The sequence below is a fragment of the Anopheles marshallii genome, chromosome 2, assembly GCF_943734725.1.
Source record: "Anopheles marshallii chromosome 2, idAnoMarsDA_429_01, whole genome shotgun sequence".
NCBI classification, from domain to species: Eukaryota; Metazoa; Arthropoda; class Insecta; order Diptera; family Culicidae; genus Anopheles; species Anopheles marshallii.
Window position 1 is genome coordinate 29,414,150 of NC_071326.1, and position 20,072 is coordinate 29,434,221.

Genomic DNA, 20,072 nt, shown 5'->3' on the forward strand with positions numbered 1-20,072 from the left:
TGACCAACCCGAAAGCCCGAATGAATCCTCCCCAAAAAAAAAGATACGTTCTAATCGAAATCAGAGCTACCTCAACGTTGTCAAACTAACTCGACAGAGGGTCTGACCTTTTGGCGAAGCGAACACAGTATCGAGGTCACAGCCGTGCCCAAGATTGTTGGCCGGTCCCAGGGTGAATTAATTTATTCAAAATATTTTATCACAAATGGCGAAATAAAGGACTGGCCAGAGGACTGGTCCAGTCCTCGGTGTTTGGTGTTTGGTCCTCGGTTACGAGCAGCTGCCGTTACTTTACCTCAAAGGTTGCTGCCGTTCCTACGTTTCACTTTCGGTGCAGGTAGAACGTAAAGGTTGTACCCTTTTTCGGAGTGTACATCCCTTCGGGTAGGTCCCTGCCGTAAATGTACACCACGACACACGGATGGCTCGCGCCTCGATGCCCGTTTAATGCACGGGGAGTGACCCCTTCTTCAGACGGCTCGATTGGCCGACCGATCGAATAAATATGCAAATCAGGCTAAGGGATCCCTTCCGAACAAAGTACGAATTGGTCAGCCGGAAGCCGGCCGGGATCGTCAGAACTGACCGCACGTTCGCCATTATTCAACCCGCTTATGGGGCGTACACGTTTGTGTGTCATGCGCGCACCGGAAACAGCAGTAAAATTGATTTATGGATTGGCGAAACCCGCTAATAGCTGTCTTATGTTGTGGACATCTTTTAATCGACTGTCACGAAACACCGCGACTAGCTGTGTGGATGTGATTAATGATTGTACAGCGCCAAAGTTCGAGTTGTCTTCGCTGAGCGTGCTATTGGTTCGAAATTCAATCACCTAGCGCCAGCAGCTGACATACTGTTGCGTAAATAACACGCAAAAACCTACCCCCCCCAACGAAAAACCTCAACCTCATTACCATACGGCAAACGGAAGCCTAGACACCCGGCGGAAAACGTGATTGCGTTCCGATAGCTTCGAGCAGCCGGAACAATAATGCCAGCGCGCTGCCAAGGATTGATTGAAATTCCAGTGCATCCGCAGCCCGAAATCCGTTGGAAAATTGGATACGCCGCGTAAGAGCGTAAATACGCCAGCGTTGAGGATATACAGCGGATTTCCGGAACCGTGGCGGAGTGTCAAAACACATGTGACACCGTTGGAAGCGTTCGTTCGATCGAAAGCGTTCGCTGGTTGATTTGAATTCGCGTATCCACACACCCCACCCCAAGTCTTTGTTTTACCCGATTTCTGGTTCCTGCATCCTAGGCGAGCGTAAAACCTTTAACCACTCCGGGACTGGGAAGATGCAGTGCAGCGTATCGAACCAAACGGTGGAGTTCGAAATCAAAGCGACTGATTTGCGGTGGGTTTTGGGTGCGTTCTGGTGCACGTCTGCTCTGAACATCAAGCAGTTCTTATTTCATTGTTGACCACAAATCCTAGCAATAAAAGCCACAGCATACCCTACCGATGGTAGTGTGTTCTGATGAATGATCGTGTCTAAACTTTCCGTGCCGAAATTAATACTTGCTTGATCAGAATAAATGGTTATGGGGTATTTTTTAGACAATTAAGAAAGAAATGTACGTATTAGGAAAAGAATACCATGAAACAAAGTGATCTTGTCACATAAATTGCATACTTCGAGGCGTTTTTTCGCATCAGCGGGAGATATGCAATTCGCATTACAAAGCGCCTAAATTGCCTTGTTTTGCGGGTACTTAAAAGGCAGTTATCTATGGTTACTTACATATAGTTCAGATTTTTGAGAAATTTATTCTCTTTGTTGAAATCTTTTGTTTTATATTTTTTCTTATTATTCTATTTAAAATTTTTCAATTCTACATCGATCTTTCTGGTGTAAAACACAAGTCAGATGAAGGACCTTTCCCTGTTTTCGTGATCTGTTATCTTGTTCAGTATGATCGCAGTACCCATTGATCAACTTTGAAGATCTTCACTTCTCACCACGAAATACACGTTTGAGAAGACTCCTGCAGATTTCATTTCCTTTGCAGAATTTTTTTATTTGTGCATCTCTTCTTGTTCATTCGCTATTAGCTCAAACATTTGAATAAGGAAATATTCTGTTTCTTTTATCGCTCTTTGAATTTGTATCAGCGATGTTCCATACGGCTGGACCGTTTTGAAGGATGTTTTTTTTCCATCAGCAAACCCTTATAAACGTTTTCCTGTGCGTTGTACCGTGTATCCCGCTGCCAGCAAATAGTTTCGCGCCCGTCATGATCTCCCCGTGTGGTGGTTGCGTTCGTTTCGCTATTTATTTTCCTTCTTCCCTATGCCCTTTCAACCCTTTGCGAAGCTTTCAATCATAACCTTCAACGACTGACGCAAACATACATACAGGCACACACACATGTCAACCTCCCGCCGGAGCACATATGCAAATTGTCATCCGGCCCGTGTAGAGCTGTGGGCCTCCAGGATCTAACGGCTGGCTGGTGTGGTTGGGACTTGCGACTACCTGCCAGCACTACCGGCAGCCGTTGACGGTCGGGACCACACCGTTCGCCGTAGTGTGCCAACCGTGGCGACCCGATTCTGACAAACCTTTTTTAATTAGAGCGCCTCGCAGTACGGGGAAAAGGCCACCCGTCCATTATTCGCCGGCCGCGCACATATTGGCGTGTGACGCAATTGCATTTGCACCGGTGTTAGGAAATGACAACGCAACCCGGCACAAGGGTTAACGGATGGTGCCGGCCGAGGTAAAGCAGTTTTAAATTTGATACCCTTTTCGGCGCACGAATACGCTGCTACACTTTGTTATCCGAATGGGATTCTGCCGCCAGGCTACAGGTAGATGGTGATTGAAGGACGGCGTAATGCGAATGCTGCCGCGACCTTAGAGCAAGGGGTGAGTGAATCAAATTTAAATTTTTAATGCACTACCCCATAAATAAAGGCAACGAGCAAGCAGGACCGGTGGCAACAGTCGTCATTCGATCGTACTGCATGGCAGACATGATCTGGAACTGGGAAAGCCGTCCGAAAACCATCAATTCTCGGCTATCGGCTAGTTCAAGCAGCTTTAGACGGGCGTTGGTCGCTCAGCAATGTGCGTTGATTAAATCACAAATGAACCACCATTGTTCTGGCCGTAGTCGTTTGAAGAAAGGATAGCTGATGTGTGCAAACATGAGTTTCGACCTGCTAAGTATTCATTTAAGAAGCAGCAGTTGTACAAAATTAATAGGAGAATGTTGAATAATTTAAGATGAAAAAGAGAGCTATTTCTTATCATAACAGTTGTAAGCATGTGTTAAAATCTCTATCGATTTGTGGGTAATTCCGGTTAACTACAGTAGTAACACACTCTACCAAAGCTAGATCTTCATTTGTGAAGCTGTCCTGGGGTATAGTTAATACGTTTCTTCATTGAAATCACTCATCGTTTACAGAAATTGTCCAAAAACCATCAAATGCTTCCATTTTGTAAACACGTGTTCAACAGGCCTGCTCAAAATTGACCAAACGATAGCAAATTTGAATCTTCTGTTATTTCGAACATGGGTTTTCGGTGTACCATTTGAATTTGTAGTTCATTTCCACGAAAATGATCACAGTAACAAAGAAAATGGGCGTCGTTTGTGATTGTGTTCGGCGCGCGCAGTGGGCGTGTCTAACTTTTCGTTCATTCGAATCGAAATGAACGTTTTGTTCGAATTTACAGTCGGTGCCAAATTTAGGTGGTGGTTCACCCAAAAAGTTCTATAAAAATATTTGTTCCATGCTTCGGTGAAAAGTAATTACACGATGTTTGACAAAAATGGAATATAGTTGAAGTTCATTCATGCAATTCCTACTATAAACTGTTGCAAACGAAAATATAAAGTTAAAATAAAACCAAGAAGTGAATGTTGTTGTTGAAAATATTAAAGAGACTTTGAAACATGAGAGTTTCTTTCGTCTCTGGGGGAAAGAAGTGAATGACATTTCCTTTTCCTTATATTCTTTATCGGCAACAACAACCTCAAGAGGTCTAGGCCTACCATTTCTGGCTTTCTTTGACGCTATTCAACCATAGGCGAATAGTCAGTCCTACGTACGGAACATTGATTTTAGCGTAAATTATATAAAATGAATATTTTGCATTCGCAGCCATCTGGTGAGGTAATCGTTTGAAACTTTTCAATATTTAAATTTGCCGCGTTTTTTAAAACATTCGTTGCGCATGTGTGATATTCAAATGATAACGATGAACGTGTCTGATAGTTGAGTGCTGTAAATGATACGCTTTCAACACCCCAATACATTTTTAAAGACACCCTTGCACAGTTTCAAAACCTTTCCGTTTATTTCTCTAGTGCATTGAATGTGTTGTGTGTACATTATGCCATGTTATATTCCTCGCAAATGGTGGTAAGTTCATTTAAATCTGTATGTATAATCTCTGCTAAAGTTACGGTATTTAAAATATTTATAAAGTTCAATCGCTTCGATATAAGGTAAATTCCATGAAACCGCAACTACATCGTCATATTAGTGTAATTAACGTACCGTTTTTTTCTGATGTTCCGCTGAGGAGATCTTTTCTATCTATCCAAATGCAAACCTTATGTCACTAAGCATTTAAATATTCAGTTCTCTAAACCATAAAACAATCCTTACTCGATAAATATTTCACCCTCAAAAGCATTGTGCTTCGTACTTCCATGCGTTTTAAATTATTAAACTTACATTTTCCGTTCTATAATACAATCATTATATCAACTGGTCGTTTGCACAACAAAACGGGAAGTGCCTTTTACTGATGCCTTATCAATGTAGTCCAGCTAGATAGAGTAATACATAAGACATTGGTTCAGAATTTTTGAATTTCGTTTTCCACACACACTTCACTACTGTCTTTGGTGTTCTTTGCGTTTGTCATTGCCGTCGAGCTGGTGGCGGATGGTGCTTGTAAAACACTGTGGCTCGTATGCTGGGGACGGTTTTGCTCGACGAACGTTTGGATTGCACGATCTTCAGCCTGCTGCTCCGCTTGCATCCGTTTGAATTCTTCGATCTCATAGCTGTATTTCGGTGTTGTGATGCCCAGGAACGAAGCGAGTCCTTCACCGACATAATCACACCCGGCCAGCACGGTGTTTCCCAGCTTGCACGTCTTGTAACGCATCCATTCGCTCCAGTTCAGTTTAGACTACAACAAAACAAACAGTAATTAGTAAGTTAAAGCATCGTTAGCCTTTCCTGTTTTAAGAAACATTCCCAATGGATAAAATAAATATTAAAATAGCGTAAAATAACACCTCGCTGTAAATGTTCACACATGCTAGTGTGCTCTGATTCATCACAAAGCCTTTGCAACCACAGTGACAGCGGTGTCAAGGTCTGAATAAATAAACAACGGTTGCTATGAAAAAACGACTCCCAAAAAAGGTGCTTCCCTGGGATCACCTTTTACGGTGGCACAATTGGCACTGAAAATCACTGTTCCAATCGGCTTACCTCATCCACCGAGATTGGTTCCGGTTTATCGACCTGATCCTCCTCATCGTCGCTGAACTCTTCCAACGTGCCATCGCTAAAATGCAACACCTTTTTTGGTGCCCGTACCCGCACCTCAACGTCCTTCTCGTTTTGAATGAATGTTTCCGATGGGTCCGATTTGTTCTTGAGCGGAATTTCCACCTTCGTCATGTTTGCTTCCACGGATTGTGTTCGTTTCGACGAGGGGGGTTAATTTATGAGCAAATTTTAAGCACTTCCGACCGATCACAGCGAAGAACAACACAGAGAAATGATGCTTTTATGCTACGCAATTTTCACTTTGTTCGTTTGTTGTCACAACAAAATAAGGTAGCAAACGGCAGGGACATCTGCTCGCTTTATCCGTGGCCTTCCACGAATAATGGGAATTGCTTCACTGTTCAGTGTTGCCAAATAGTTCGAATTGGCAACTTTGTTTTTGAAAATTATAGTTTTGCAGTTATTTTCAACATTTTTGTACTTGTTTTAGCGATTCTACAACCCAGATAAGGTAAATTATGATTAAGTGAAGCAGAAAGATTCAAATCAAAGCGTTGGTACCCAACACGGTAAAGTCTGGAAAATTATCTTTGGTTGGGAGAAATAATATTTCGCGGTTTGAACCTTTTCGATCATCGCAATTTCAGCTTTTCCTTCTTTCCGCTGGAAACAACATCGATACACAACATTCCGGGCACCCGTGTAGGGGTTTTATCCTTCAACTAACCAATTTATTATACGCTGCACATATCCCTATTTACAGCCCACTAAAATCCCCACCTCAGTTCTTCGCCGATGGTTGCGGGATGCGGAACTTGGACATTTCAATCTCAGCCTCAAAGTAGCTCGTTTGGTTGTAGCTAAAATATTCCGGCACCTTGTACGTTCCATTGCGTTCAGCACCCGGTCCAACCGGACCATCCTTTTTCAGCACACACCGCGAACTGAGCCCGGGAACATCTGCCGCCACTGGTGCCGCTGGTGCCGATGGTCCTTTCGCTCCACCTGAGGAAGCTGGCTGGCTGTACCTTCTGGCGGCCACCAACTTTACGAGGATGTCGTTTTTCAACAGAATTTGTCGGATCATCTCGGGAGCGCTTTTTCGCAACAGTGCGATGAACAAACAGCGACAGCAAATCGGAATCAAAACATTGATTATCCAATCGGACGTCGACGAACGGGGTTTGGATAGTGATGAAGGCGGCTGGACATAGCGGAAGACAATCGTGATACGATTGTTGCTAAAAGTTTCGTAAAACGATAGCAAACATGAAACATAAAAAACGGTTATGTACCGAAACCCCATAAACTGCAATAGTTTCCTTCTTTTTTCCTTTTGAGAGCTGCATTTCTGAAAATATTTGTTGATGCACTTGCTGAAGGGGTGTATACACGCGATCAATCTAATAATAAAATGAGACCGGTTTTTGAAAACAAATTTTAAATTTAAAAAGTTAGAAACCGTATTCCACGTTCTCGACGGACTGTTTGGTTTTGAAAATGCACATAACTCAAATCCGCGCAAGGATCGGAACTATGAAAATGTTGCAGAAACATTAGCTGTAGAAGCATATGAATGAAACGTCAAACTCATGGTGCAGAAACATTTGATGTTGCAAGTGGAACAAATCAATTTGTCCCATGTCCAAATGTTGCAGCAACATATCTAAACACCTTGACATTGTATTGCATCGCCAGCGGCATCAGCATGCTTCATGTTTAATTTATGTTATTCATAAACCACATCAGTATGTTGCCTTTGAACAAACGCTGCGGCAACATTCTCATAGACCCGGCCCTAACCTCGTATTTCGGATCAATTTCGTAGCTACTCACAATCAGTAAAATTCATTTCTCTAGTAAATTAAAGGATACCTTAATTTGTATTATATAAATTAAGTTAATAAACAGAATTGGAACACAGTAGATCAAAAGGATTATGATCCTTTCGTTAGATTTTAGAAACATTTATAATCAGAGATTTTAGCGATTTTAGAACATCTGAGAAATTAGAAAAAAATAAAAACTGAGAAAAGTTCATCCTCCCAATTGGATTAGATCCACCGAATCATTTTTTATTTTCATATAGAACAGCTAGACTCAAGCAAAAATAACGGAGACCGTTTTTTTGCAATTTATGCTACATTAAAAGAAAATCAAGAAAAACTTTATCGAAAACATGATTAATCAGTTGCATATAGTTTGAGGTGTTTTCTGTAGGAAAGATAAATTCATTAATATTTGGTACATTGTATTTGTTGCGTAGTTGTAACGTTTATTACACTGCAACTCATTTATATTTCTCATCAACATTAATCCACCGTACCGAGTGTTTTAATATTTATTTAGCTTTTCATGATTTTTCTTAACAGCCCTGATTAGCAAACTTTCGTCAAGCAAAAAATTTAGCCCGTGCCATGTGTCTGTTTGCTTTTCAATATTCTACTTTTCCACGTGATTGCTATTAAAATATCCTGCACCCGAAGGAAATGCGTTATTACACTCATTCATGGCGGGATTATTCCGCTGAATGGCCGTAGAAACCATTGAAAAATTATTGCAAATCAAACACCCATGCACAGACAGTTTGGACATGTGAACTGTTTACACCCTTCTCTAAACCGTAAGCATGACGACGAACGATGGTGTCGATGATGGTGATGATGATGATGGTAGGTGATGATGTCGTACGTCGCGTGGAAAATCGGATCGGTTTAAATTCGGTCTGTATTGCATTATTTATGTACGCGTTTCGGCCACAGTGAATGAAAATCGGGGGCACAACAGGGTTTTGCGTCGGGTGGTTCAACAGTAAACGTGCCTCTCCATGCACAGCTCGGTGCAACATATTCGAATCCATCCATGTGCTAACAACTCATCCAGAGCAAGTGCGTAAAAAAGGCAATGAGCGTGCGCGCGCGTGTGTGTGTGTTTGGTGTTTATTGGTGTTAGTGGTTCGTGTTTGATGACGGGTATTACGGCTCTTATCAGCTGTGCTGGAAGGATAAGAGCGCGAACGGTACCTGTCTGGTGTATCAGTTCTCAAAAGGGTGTAAAACCATGTCCCCCATCGCTGGTGATTGCGATGTGCTGGTGTTCGGATCGTGCATAGTGGATTTCATAAGGTTTGTGCGTACGGTTCGATCGTGGCCGATGGGCGAAAACGTTTAACGATCGTCCTGCTTTGTCCTTCATACCACATACTCTAGCTATGTGCCACGGTTGCCCAAGGTCGGAGAAACCCTACACGGTACCTGCTTCGCTACGGGCAATGGTGGAAAGGGTGCTAACCAATGTGTGGCCGCGGCACGCCTCGGCAGTCGAACTGCAATGATTGGCAAGCTGGGCGATGATCCGTGGGGTACCGCGTATCGCACTGCCCTGGCCGGCGAAGGTGTGAACGTGGAACAGGTAGATGTTGTCGCTGGCGAGAGCACCGGTATCGCCCAGATCAATGTGGCCGATAATGGGGACAATCAGATCGTAATAGTGACCGGCGCAAACAAACGTCTCGCACCGTCGGACGTTCTCGCCCGGCCGGTTCTGTTCGAGCGGGCACGCATTTTAATCTGCCAGCTGGAAACACCGATCGAAGGGACGATCGCCGCACTGAAAGCGTTCAAGGGCATCTCGATCGTCAATGCGGCACCGGCGGAAACGAGTCTGCCCCACGCGCTGCTATCCCTTGCGACCATCTTCTGCGTGAACGAAACGGAAGCAGCCCTGCTAACGGACATACCGACCATACCCGATGTTCAGTAATGTCTTGCGGAAAATAGCTCGCAGTTCGGTGCAACCTGCTAACGAAACGCTGCAATTCCTTTTTGCAGACGTGCAAAATCGGCGGTACTCAAGCTGCGGGACATGGGATGCAACACGGTCATCATCACGCTCGGCGAGAAGGGTGCAGTGTTTGCCCATTCCGACAGCCTCGCTGTATATCACGTGCAGCCGGTGAAGGTGACCAAAGTCGTCGATACTACGGTAAGTACTTGGGATGGAAGTCGTAACCAGATAATTCGCGCATTGGAGCCAGTTTGTTTACCATGTACCGTCATCTCAGGGTGCCGGTGATGCATTTATCGGTGCATTGGCTCACTTTGTTGCTAAGTATCCGGAGGCCGAGCTGGGCAATTGCATTGCGGCAGCTAATCGGGTCGCGGCATGGTCAGTGCAAAAGCCCGGCACGCAGAGCAGCTTTCCACGGGCGGGTGACGTTGAGCTGCCGGCCGATTTGGCCACCCTGCAAGACCAGTGGGAATGTGTTTAACCACTTGCGCGGTACAATTTGTTGACTATTTCTTTGCTATTTCTTCTTTTTATTTGAATCTATAGTCAGCTAACAAATTGAAAATATAAAAAAGTATGTCCGTTCGATGAGAATGAATTGCTCACCTCCCGGATTTGCAAATACATATACATATACGAAGGGTGTATTCTGTGGTGTCTCTTAAACATATTAGATAAAATCTTTCCTTCCGCTTCTCATTACACAATAAGACTGTGTAGACTTCACGTGTCACGCCGATTACGTGTCCATAGCATATATCCAGAAGCCATTAGCCATTAGCAATCGTTCTTCTGTTGGGACTTTTGTTGTTGATGCGATTTAAAATAGGCACAGCTTGTCACATCTCGTAGCAGGATCGAACAACACGAAACAATAGGGAATTGAGTTTTTTTTTCATTTATGTTGCATATAAGTGGGATCTGAAACGAAGAGAATTGGAACGTTTATTACATTGCATTACATTTGGTTGAACTTTAAAATTTATTTTGCTATTTTGCCATGCGTCCATCGACAAGGTTGATAGAGACAAAGGTAATTGAAAATTATAATTTTTTATGTTTGTTTCCATGATGACAGTCAAGGTGTATATATTGTGTCCTTGTAGAAAAAAAAAGTTACAAACAATACGACCAAGGTGATTAGATTTCAGACAAGAGGATGGCGAAATGGTCCCAATTGAAATGTTGGAATCGAAAAAGTAAGCAATAGTTTTGCGAAACGACACGAATTGTTTCAAAATTTACATCATTCTACGTTCAAATGGTAGGTGGAAGATATTTATTCACGATGCGGTACGCTCCCGTGGGGGTACTTGTGTCGTATTTCAAATCATTCATTTCTAACCGCTAAAACTTATTACTCAAAGCTGTAGTAAAGCCTATCAACACATGCCTGGTTTGCATTTGTTTTGTTAAAATAAAAATAATACTAACGGATATTTACCTCAAACATTTGTACAAAACATAACAAATGTAAACAACGGTAGAAGAGATGTCCAAGCGGTGATGCCCATATTTCGAGGGCACATTATTTAACGCGCGTTGTTTGCATGTCCCGGCGCCTCTATTGTTGTTCCCAGTATTGTTTCATGTCCATTGCATACGACGCGCGGCGCGTATCTACATTATTACCGGATCCTTGTTGCCGGCGAACCGCTTGGCAGCAACAGCTGTAGCCGCATTGGTTATGTGCAGCCGTGCCGATGCCGGTAATTCGAGGCAACCATTCTTAAGATCCACATAGTCGACAATTTTCAACAACGTCTCGATATCTTCCACCGACTCCAGCTGGCTCGGTGCGGCCATGAGCTTGCAGATCTGCCCTTCCACGTTCAGCGTGTAGGTGTCGTTGCGGAAGGTGACGGAACGATCGAACTGCACATTGAACCGTCCCGGCGATGCAGCCTTGCGGCGGAACAAGATCTTGTTCGGTTCGTAGTTGACTTTATCTTCCTCCTTTATGGTAAGGTCCTGTATCTGACCGCAGAACACTTCATCACCCTCGGCCGGTAGAACCTTGCGCCTTTCCACCACCGTGCGAAAACACCAGGCGGACGATGGCAGCTTGATATCGCCGGCGATATTGCCAAGGCCAATCATTGACAGCGCCAAACGGGGCGGTTTCATGGTGGAGTCGATGGATTTGGTTTGCAACACGTTCCATGTTTCGTAAACCGTGACACGCTTTTTCTTCGGTTCCTGCGGCGACCGCATACTGTCCCGTACCATTGGCTTTATGGCGCTTCCAACGCTGGCCAGCTTTTGTCCGAGCGTCGCCATCGTACCCGCCATTCCGCCCGGCGATCGCTTGACCGGAGAATTTTCGTTCGAGGAAGACACGAGCTTCACGTTGTTGTCCGGATCGGATAAATCAATCGAATAGTGATTGTCGCCCGAACCACCGGACTGCTTCGAGCGGGGATGATTGTCGCCCAGCTTCATGGTCGCGTTCAGTATTCGTGGCGGTTGCAACGACCGTCTCGGGTTACCGACCGTTTTGCCCATGCTCATCCGATTCCCTTGCGCGAAGCGTTTGCTATTCGGTGCACCGTAACTGCCGCTGTAGTTTTCATCCTGCTGGGCATTTTCTGACGGCCGTCCCCGTCCTCGTACCGCACCGACCGTAACCGTTCGGGGGCCTTTGCTGGCACTTACAATATTCTTCTGCAAGACATCCTCGAAGTCAACGATATCTTCTTCGGTAAGGGTTTCCGTAACGCCCCTGATGGTACGCTTCGGTTTCAATTCTACTCTGTTACGTACCATCTCGCCCGATTCCCGAACACGCCTTCGTACCGCCTGCTGCAAGTGTTCCAGGGCAATGGGCCGCTTCCGCTCCAGGATGGACGCCACCAGCTGATTGTTCGTTTTTCCACCATCCTGCGAACGGCCGCTCGATTGCACCTCCTCAAACTCGGACACGTCCTCCGAGTCGGGTTCATCCTCTTCCACCTTTCGTCGCAGGTCGGATACACTTTTGGAATTCATCTTCATAATATCGTTCACGTTTACGATCGTGATCGTAGGTTTTGACGCTTTTACCTCGGGGAACGATCGGTTGCCCTGCATTTTGTCCGGCTTGCTGGACTGCCCGGAAAGATAACCATCTTTCGGCGAGCGGCCCGAACCGCGGTGCACGTTCTGGAATGAGGCGGATTTGTTTAACTGCTTGCCCTTGTACTCGCTGTTTTCATCCGACTCAATTTCTAGCGAACGACTCGATGCACTCACGCTCTTCACTCCGTACGAACGGCGCAACATTTTCGACTGTTGGGATTCTTGCTTGATCTCGTCCACCAGTTCCGATGCTTTGCGCTTAAGGAGAGGCGTGCCGGAAGACGTTTTCATGCCCGGCAGCAACACTTTCCCACCGAATGGCGAAACCTTCTGCGGATACTTACGAGGCCTTCCCACCGGACGTTTGACCTTTACCATTTGCTGTGACGGGTTCATCTTGTGCTCATCACCATAGTCCACAAAATCGACCTCATCGTCGAATTCGTCTTCTTCGGTTGTACCTTCATTTTTGCTGCCAACCGTACTTTTGTTAGCAATGCTGCTTCTTCGGTCTGAGATGTTGCTAGATACATGCTTCTTTAAAGTAAGCGAACTGAACCTATGTGGTGAGCGACTCACATGTTCCGAGCTGTCATTTGATCGCAGAGAATGTTCTTCCATCTCCATGTCATCCATTTCGTCTTGATCAGCGGAATCTGTAAGCGAGAAACAATAAAACATTTTGAAATCGGTTCCAAAATCCCGCAACACAAACTAACTGCGAATGTTACCTGCATCATTGGAATCCATGGTCAAATTCAGCTTACGTCTTCCTTCATGAAACTGTGAACCCAAATGGCGAGATTTGCTGATACTAATCGTCTTGTAATCCATCTTTTTCAACACTTCCTTGCGAAGGTTTTTAGCTGGCTCAGTCCTCGGAGCGTCCAAATTTTTTGGTTTAGGCGGACGGCCCCGTTTCCTCGGTTGCCCGTCCGTTTGCGGCGTGGACGTAACTACCGACTTCCGGATGATCAAGCCCGAATCTTCCGGATCATCGTTCTCTTCGTAGTCCACTATGTACTCATCTCCGCTAATGTCATTCTCGTCGATAGCGTTTCTCGTCGGTATGAGCATTTCATCGTTCATGTACTTTGGATTGGGCTTTATCGTACGGCGCGATCTACCCGCCGTTAAGGTTTCCGGAAGTTCTCTCGATTTCGACACCACCACGGTCTCCTCGTCGATCCTCTTTTTCAATCGTGGCATTTTGTTGCGTTTGCCTGCCAAACAATCGGCCACTCGTACAGTAGGCTGTAATGTACAGGCGGTGAACAAAACAAGGTCACAATTAAGAAAACATTCCATCACCTGTACCTAGACGCGGTACTGTCCCATGGCCCAACACTTGCGACTTACCTGAAATTTTTTATTTTTCGCGTACGCTAAGCTATAGGATGTGTACAATAATTTGGTTCTCTTGACTGAGCAAGGGGATCTCTTGACTGAGCAAGGCCTAACTTCGTTTTTCTCAGACGGGTTACTCCGATGGATTGTTTTGTTTATCTTCTTCGCCACAGCAGCGGACCGTCGAGAAGTGACGGCGTACTTTGAGGTGCGCTTTTTGGCGCCGCTAGATGTCGTTCTCAGCTGTATTGTGAAAATGTTGTTCACCCTGTCCCGAAAGATTATCAATCAAGCTGGTTCGCGCGCGCGAATTTGCACCACAAGCAATGTTCCTAATTACAACCAAGACTGCACTTGCTATTGAGCCGTATTCCTCATTACACCACCGAACTCACTCGTAGACGGCCATGTTACTAGCCAACTGATACAGAATTCAATAATTATTCACCATCATCCTAGGCCATCGCTCGGCAGGCCAAATTGGGACGAAATCAAGCGCCCGACTAGTGGAGCGCCCTTTGCTGCGTTGGCGTTCCCTTTACGATGGTACGGATTTTCAACAATTGTTTCCCACTCGTCAATGGTCGGCTAAAACCAAATGCACACTTTACGCACAAAACTAACGCTTCGATATTTGCTAAAGTTGACACTTTTTCAGATCAGTTTCTTCGACGTTGCGTGTGTCCAACAAGGTGTAGACAGCGAAAAGTGACGCTGTCAAGCTTGTGACGCCGTAAAAGCAATCCAAAATGGCGGACGGAGGGAAAATTTCTTTTCGGCTAGCGTTTATAGCGCCCCCTTGGGTACTTCGCCGGATGTGGCCAGCCAGTCTGTCAGTTTTGACACGCATGACACACACAAATTTCGACCAATCATCTCAGCAGCAGCCAGAGCAGGCAAAAAGGAAAGAAAGGCGACCATTCCTCAGATCTGCAATTCTTCACGCAACGGAAGCTAGACGATAACCAATATGGACAACACGGTGGCACTATACAAACAGCTAAAAACGGAGTGGACCAAGTCTCCGATCAATCTAAAACTGTGTGGCACAGTCCTGGATAAACTAAAGGTAGGAAGAAAAGCCCCAACGAACCCCCGCAGACAGGTTGCATTGTTTGGGGGAATCATTGTTTATGCGAGCTGTTTTTCCCTTTTCTCTGTTTCAGGTAGCTCTTGCTGGAATGTCCTACATTCCCACAGGGAACACTCAGGCCAATCAGCAGGAGCTGCTCATCGCAAGAGATGTTCTAGAGATTGGTGTGGAGTACAGCATCGCCACCAAAAATATCCCGGCATTCGAGCGTTACATCCTGCAGCTGAAGTGGTTCTACTATGATTATAAGTATGTATCATCCGTTAGATTGTTACGATTGTCCCATTGCTTACCGTGGCTCGCTTTTGATTGCATCCTCAGCACATTGATTGGCGAGTCCAAGAACAAGTACCAGCTGCTGGGGTTGAATTTGTTGTTTCTGCTATCCCAAAACCGGGTGGCTGAGTTTCACACCGAGCTAGAACTGCTGCCCTCCGATATTATACAAACGAATGCCTTCATCCGGCATCCGCTCGCGCTGGAGCAGTATCTGATGGAGGGACGGTACAACAAAATCTTTCAAGCGAAGGGTAACGTACCGGCGGAAAGCTACAACTTCTTCATCGACATCCTGCTGCAGACGGTTCGCAATGAGATCGGTGCCTGCCTGGAAAGCTCGTACGAGCGAATCTCACTGCAGGAAGCCGCCAAACGGTTGAACCTCAAGACGAAAGAGGAAGTAAAGCAGTTTGGCGAAAAGAAGGGCTGGAAGTTGAATCCGGACGGGTTTTATCATTTTGTGAATGAGCTAGCCAAACCGAAGGAACCGATACCATCGCAGGAGCTGGCTGAACAGGCGATCACGTACGCACGGGAGCTGGAAATGATCGTGTAGATCCGTTGGCGAACTTTTGTTTGATAACCTTTGAGATACCCTATAGGAGAAACGGTTCCGCGAAGTTATTTCGATTCCTGTTTTTCGGTCGGAATAAACAATACAACGTAAGTTTCGCTTTGTGCTTCTTGTTGTCGTTATACTCCATAAATACAATTTGGCTCCCTACACAATCCGATATCGATTTACCGGTATCAGACATTCCATGTCGTTACACTCGTACACCCACAGTGGCTTTACCAACTCCGCACGACAGTCGAATGGTAAAACATGTTTGCTGCGAGCAATCACATAGTCCACACCGGCCATCTCATTGGAAACAGCTCTGCAAAAAGACAGAAAATATCCGGTTATTCAAATATTCTCAAAACCAGTGCAAATCACTTACCCACTGAACGTTTCAATGTACTTTTCCAGCTTTATCTTATCCACGGCTCCTAATTCCTGATGAAGGTAAAACTTTTTGCCCTTGAAAAAATCCAAACTACCGGCCACATTGTTCTCGTTGTGATCGCCTTCATCTTCCGTGCTTTTATCGTACACCTTTCGAGCGATTGTCACACCAGGTTCTTCGTCCGTGTCGCTTAATTCGTGCAACATTACCGCTTCTTCTTGGACTTTTTCCACCAACGATGGAATAATACGACTTTCCGCTGGTTGCACCACATCTGGCGGTTTGTTCAATATATCTACTATCTCACCCTCGGAATCGGACACGTTAGCTTCCGCCGTATCAAGAGCAAATTTTCGCCAGGAAAGTCGCTTCCGGTTGGTGTAACACTTTTCGATCCAATCTTGCTTCACAATTTTGCCTTTTCCTTGGACTTGATTGTATTTCGGTGTATTTTTGTACGCACAGCTGAAATGGGGCAATATGATAAAAAAGAATGATCCCAAAGTGTATAAAAATATGCTCACATCAGGTGCGTACAGGAAGAGTCCCAATCCGGCTTGTACTTTGCTCCCATCGCCAGCGCCTGACTGCGAATGTTTGCCCGATCGGGATTCTGTGAAAAACATCAAAGTAAGCATTGAGAACTTCCATCAACAAGTAGTGCAAGAAATCAGATCATTGCCAGTCGAACCGTTTTACAAGATGAGCGATTTTGTACATTCGAAAGATATTCCTAAAAAGTACTACCGGTACTTTTTGCAAGGGTTAGCATATTACACCTGCCACTTGAACAAAGGTAAATAAAGAGTTACGGATTTGGAACAGGTTGTATCGTGAAATTAATCGCCTTTTCCACGTCCGCTCAGCATGCACGCTAGCTGATCTACAGGCTTACGTCTTTCTGAAGGATTTACAGCAACTGTCCGCAGCAGATTTAAGATTTTTAACGAATGAAGTAATGGAGAAGCTGGTTTCCGTGGGAATAGCAAACAATCAAAATGGATATTATAGGTTGCATGAATTGTTACGCTATGCACACGGTGCGTCATCGAAACAGGTGAAAACCATCGATCATACACGCGATTCGGAGCTGAGCAGTGGATCGGGTTTGAGAAAGGCGGTCAATTTTTCTAACACCGTTACAATGTGGCCCGGCGATACGTCTGAAGGTGTAGCTACGATTGCCGGGGCAGTGAGCAACCCGATGGATGTACTTAGTGTATCTATTTCTACTGATGAGCAAGAGGACATCGAGTGCCCAATAAACGAACCGGACGCGGAGAATCAATCCGACAACGATAAGAATGACGAGGACAATCCAGGAGGAAAGGAAGAAACGAACCGGAACGCTTCGGAAAGCAAAACTAGCCCAGAAACAGAAAATGAATCGGACTCGAGTCGTACGATAATCTCCGATGATGATGCCGATGATGAAGATTCATCAACCATTCCGCACAAACCAATGAAACAAAAGCCGGACAAAGAGCCAAACAACCCGGAAAGCGAGGGAGACACGCAACAGCAGCAATGAAAATTGGAATTCAACGAAAGGTGTGACTGTGAAATGTGATGTGACTATAAATTCTAAATAAGGTTATCCTAAGAACAATATTAAACATCAACTTTATGTCCACATACCTGAATTCCACTGATGACTAGGACCACATTTTCAAGCAGTTTTCCAAACGGTTTGTACCGTACGGGTTTTCTGACTTCTGGATCACTATCATCGTCCACAATTGTCAGCTTTGGTTTTTTCATCGTAGGTGTCGTACTATCATGATGATTGCCGGGACTTTTCGTAGGCGAAGACAATCGCTTCGAAGAAGGAACTGTTTGCTTTTCGATGGACAACGGAGGACGGGCTTGGTCGATGATTTTTTTCGGAGCGTCCTTATGATCGAGATGTGATGAAGTGCTGTGGTTGGGTTTTCTAGCTACCACCGGGGTTGAACTTGAATTTTTCCTTTCATCGTTCCGTTTTGGTTGTTGATCCGACCCGGTAAAGTTAAGGAAATCTTTGAATTTGGATGATGACACCTTAGCAACATTATTTGCCTCCGGTTTGGATGTAGTAAATTGCCGTTTTGCAATTCCACCTTCATTACGTGCACTGTCATGAGGCTTCTTGGCCGGCTTCTCATCTTCCGCATCGTATAACACTGATTCATCATTACGGTTTACCTTCACGCTGGTGTTTGCCTTGCTGTCCGACTCTTCGTCATCGCTGTCGAGAAACATCTGAGGTTTAGGTCGCTGTTTGGCAACACTTCGTACGCTTCCCGGTGTAGGAATATTCTTTTCCAGTGCTTTCGGTGTGTTTGAATCGCGCATCAAAGCACTAACGGTTGGTGACCTCGCGCTCGTTGAGCTTGGTGCTGCATTGTTATTCTTCCACCGTGAAAATATGTTCGAAAACCCTGCATCATCCGAATCGGGTGATTCTTCGCGCAGCTTAAACCGTCCAAGATTAAGCCCAACAGATGGTTTTGGTTGGATCGCTTCTTCCTGAATTTGCTGCTGAAACTTTTCCGGCACTAGACTTTTTCTGTCTTTTGTCTCCGTTCTGCTGCTGGTGTGCAGAGCAACAAACGTAAGGCCATACCGGACACGGGAATTGAACGGTTGGGTACAAATGAATTTCACCAAATCCCACTTTTCGCTTGCCACCGAAGGTATCAGGGCGGAGGAGTTAAAACACTGCACCCCGTTCGTACCGGTTGAATTGCGGCTGTCGACCGCATTCATGAATTTGGTGGCAAGTAAAATTTCACTGTATGGTGGATTACTTGGACCGCTGCGTGCGACCAACACCTCGATCAAAGCCGCATGCTCGTTGCCTATATCGATTCCGCTGATTTGGGTCGGTTCCCCGAGGCGTAACACCACAAACGCTTGCTGTTCGCCCGCTTGTCGACACTTCCATTTCCTGTTACCGGGCTTCACAAGATTCGAGGCGGGATAATTCTGAAATGATCAGTACCGATTACTATCTCCAGAGTGGGACACATTAGCTAAGGGTTCGCTTTACTCACCGGATCTTCAGAGCTGAACGATTCTATGGCTTTAATACTCACGGACGGCATTTGAACTGTGCATGCGTTGCGTGTAAATACAGGAATAGCGATTATGGTTCGTTTTTTGCTTGTGGCGCGTTATTTGTGACGTACGACAAACATTGGACTATGGGATCGGCCAAGGTTTCACAAGGTGACGCATTTTAATGTGCTGCAGTACAGTGAAGGATAATTTTATGCTGAACATTTCGCACTTAAAACATCGTAAAAATAGTTTTCGAATTAAATTTATAACTTATCAGATAAAATTCGACGTTCCAGCATGGAATTCGTAGAAAACATTCTCCCCCCAACGACGACGGTGTAACTGACACTTCCGATCAGCTGTGTTTTGTTTGCCGGTTGTTTGCTTTCATTTTTCTTTTATACGATACCTCTCCAAAAACCATCTGCCTCCATGACACTTGCTAAACTAATTCGTACAGTGACCGGTTCCATCAAACAGTTCCCAAATCCTGCATCCAACTATAATCACCGCCTAGCTGCTTTTACACCTAGAAGGATATTCGCATCCGCTGCAACCATGGCAAACTGTGTACGCGAAATCGAAGGTGACCTTTTCAGCGCTCCCAAGGACCATTCGCTGGCACATTGCGTGGCCGCAGATCTAAAGATGGGCGCGGGCATTGCGGTCCGGTTCAAGCAATTGTACGGCAAGCTGGACGAGCTAAAGGCACAAAACGTTGGTGTCGGTGGAGTTGCCACGTTGGCCGATGGTCCACAGCGATACGTCTACTATCTCATTACGAAGAAAACGTATAATTTGAAACCTACGTACGATGATCTGACCAAATCATTACAGGCCATGAGAGAGCATATGGCGAACAATGGCGTGGAAAAGTTGGCCATTCCACGCATCGGCTGCGGTATTGATGGACTCGAGTGGAACAAGGTGAAAGAAATCCTGAACCGCGTATTTGGCGATACCGGTTCATACGAAATCGTTGTCTATAACTTTGTCCCGAAGTGATCGTTTTCCGAAATGC

At 45.2% G+C, this 20,072-nt stretch overlaps 8 protein-coding genes across 8 annotated transcripts; 4 read left to right on the plus strand and 4 right to left on the minus strand.

Annotated features, from left to right (window-relative positions):
• Window positions 1-4,826: 4,826 nt before the first annotated feature.
• On the minus strand, window positions 4,827-5,665 carry LOC128708785 (protein FAM177A1). The gene is made up of 2 exons (XM_053803764.1): window positions 5,474-5,665; window positions 4,827-5,165 (listed from the first exon to the last, which is right to left on the minus strand). The coding sequence occupies exons 1-2, from the start codon at window positions 5,663-5,665 to the stop codon at window positions 4,827-4,829; spliced, it is 531 nt and encodes a 176-aa protein (XP_053659739.1).
• Window positions 5,666-6,275: 610 nt separating this feature from the next.
• Window positions 6,276-6,581, minus strand: LOC128708584 (uncharacterized). The gene has a single exon (XM_053803562.1). The coding sequence runs from the start codon at window positions 6,579-6,581 to the stop codon at window positions 6,276-6,278; it is 306 nt and encodes a 101-aa protein (XP_053659537.1).
• A 1,973-nt stretch (window positions 6,582-8,554) lies between these two features.
• Window positions 8,555-9,764, plus strand: LOC128706675 (ribokinase). Its single transcript, XM_053801613.1, has 4 exons — window positions 8,555-8,619; window positions 8,704-9,252; window positions 9,325-9,478; window positions 9,558-9,764. Exons 1-4 carry the CDS (start codon window positions 8,555-8,557, stop codon window positions 9,762-9,764), a joined length of 975 nt encoding a protein of 324 aa, XP_053657588.1.
• Window positions 9,765-10,903: 1,139 nt separating this feature from the next.
• LOC128708648 (uncharacterized) lies at window positions 10,904-13,549 on the minus strand. Its single transcript, XM_053803627.1, has 2 exons — window positions 13,072-13,549; window positions 10,904-12,996 (listed from the first exon to the last, which is right to left on the minus strand). Exons 1-2 carry the CDS (start codon window positions 13,547-13,549, stop codon window positions 10,904-10,906), a joined length of 2,571 nt encoding a protein of 856 aa, XP_053659602.1.
• Window positions 13,550-14,654: 1,105 nt separating this feature from the next.
• On the plus strand, window positions 14,655-15,615 carry LOC128719415 (26S proteasome non-ATPase regulatory subunit 8). The gene is made up of 3 exons (XM_053813040.1): window positions 14,655-14,756; window positions 14,854-15,029; window positions 15,102-15,615. Exons 1-3 carry the CDS (start codon window positions 14,658-14,660, stop codon window positions 15,613-15,615), a joined length of 789 nt encoding a protein of 262 aa, XP_053669015.1. The 5' UTR covers window positions 14,655-14,657.
• A 165-nt stretch (window positions 15,616-15,780) lies between these two features.
• LOC128707148 (DNA repair protein XRCC1) lies at window positions 15,781-19,095 on the minus strand. Its single transcript, XM_053802096.1, has 5 exons — window positions 19,045-19,095; window positions 17,648-18,976; window positions 16,534-16,622; window positions 16,004-16,474; window positions 15,781-15,940 (listed from the first exon to the last, which is right to left on the minus strand). Exons 1-5 carry the CDS (start codon window positions 19,093-19,095, stop codon window positions 15,781-15,783), a joined length of 2,100 nt encoding a protein of 699 aa, XP_053658071.1.
• LOC128707149 (uncharacterized) lies at window positions 16,712-17,540 on the plus strand. The gene is made up of 2 exons (XM_053802097.1): window positions 16,712-16,805; window positions 16,876-17,540. Exons 1-2 carry the CDS (start codon window positions 16,712-16,714, stop codon window positions 17,538-17,540), a joined length of 759 nt encoding a protein of 252 aa, XP_053658072.1.
• A 388-nt stretch (window positions 19,096-19,483) lies between the features above and the next one.
• On the plus strand, window positions 19,484-20,056 carry LOC128707112 (ADP-ribose glycohydrolase OARD1-like). Its single transcript, XM_053802057.1, has one exon. The coding sequence runs from the start codon at window positions 19,484-19,486 to the stop codon at window positions 20,054-20,056; it is 573 nt and encodes a 190-aa protein (XP_053658032.1).
• Window positions 20,057-20,072: the final 16 nt, after the last annotated feature.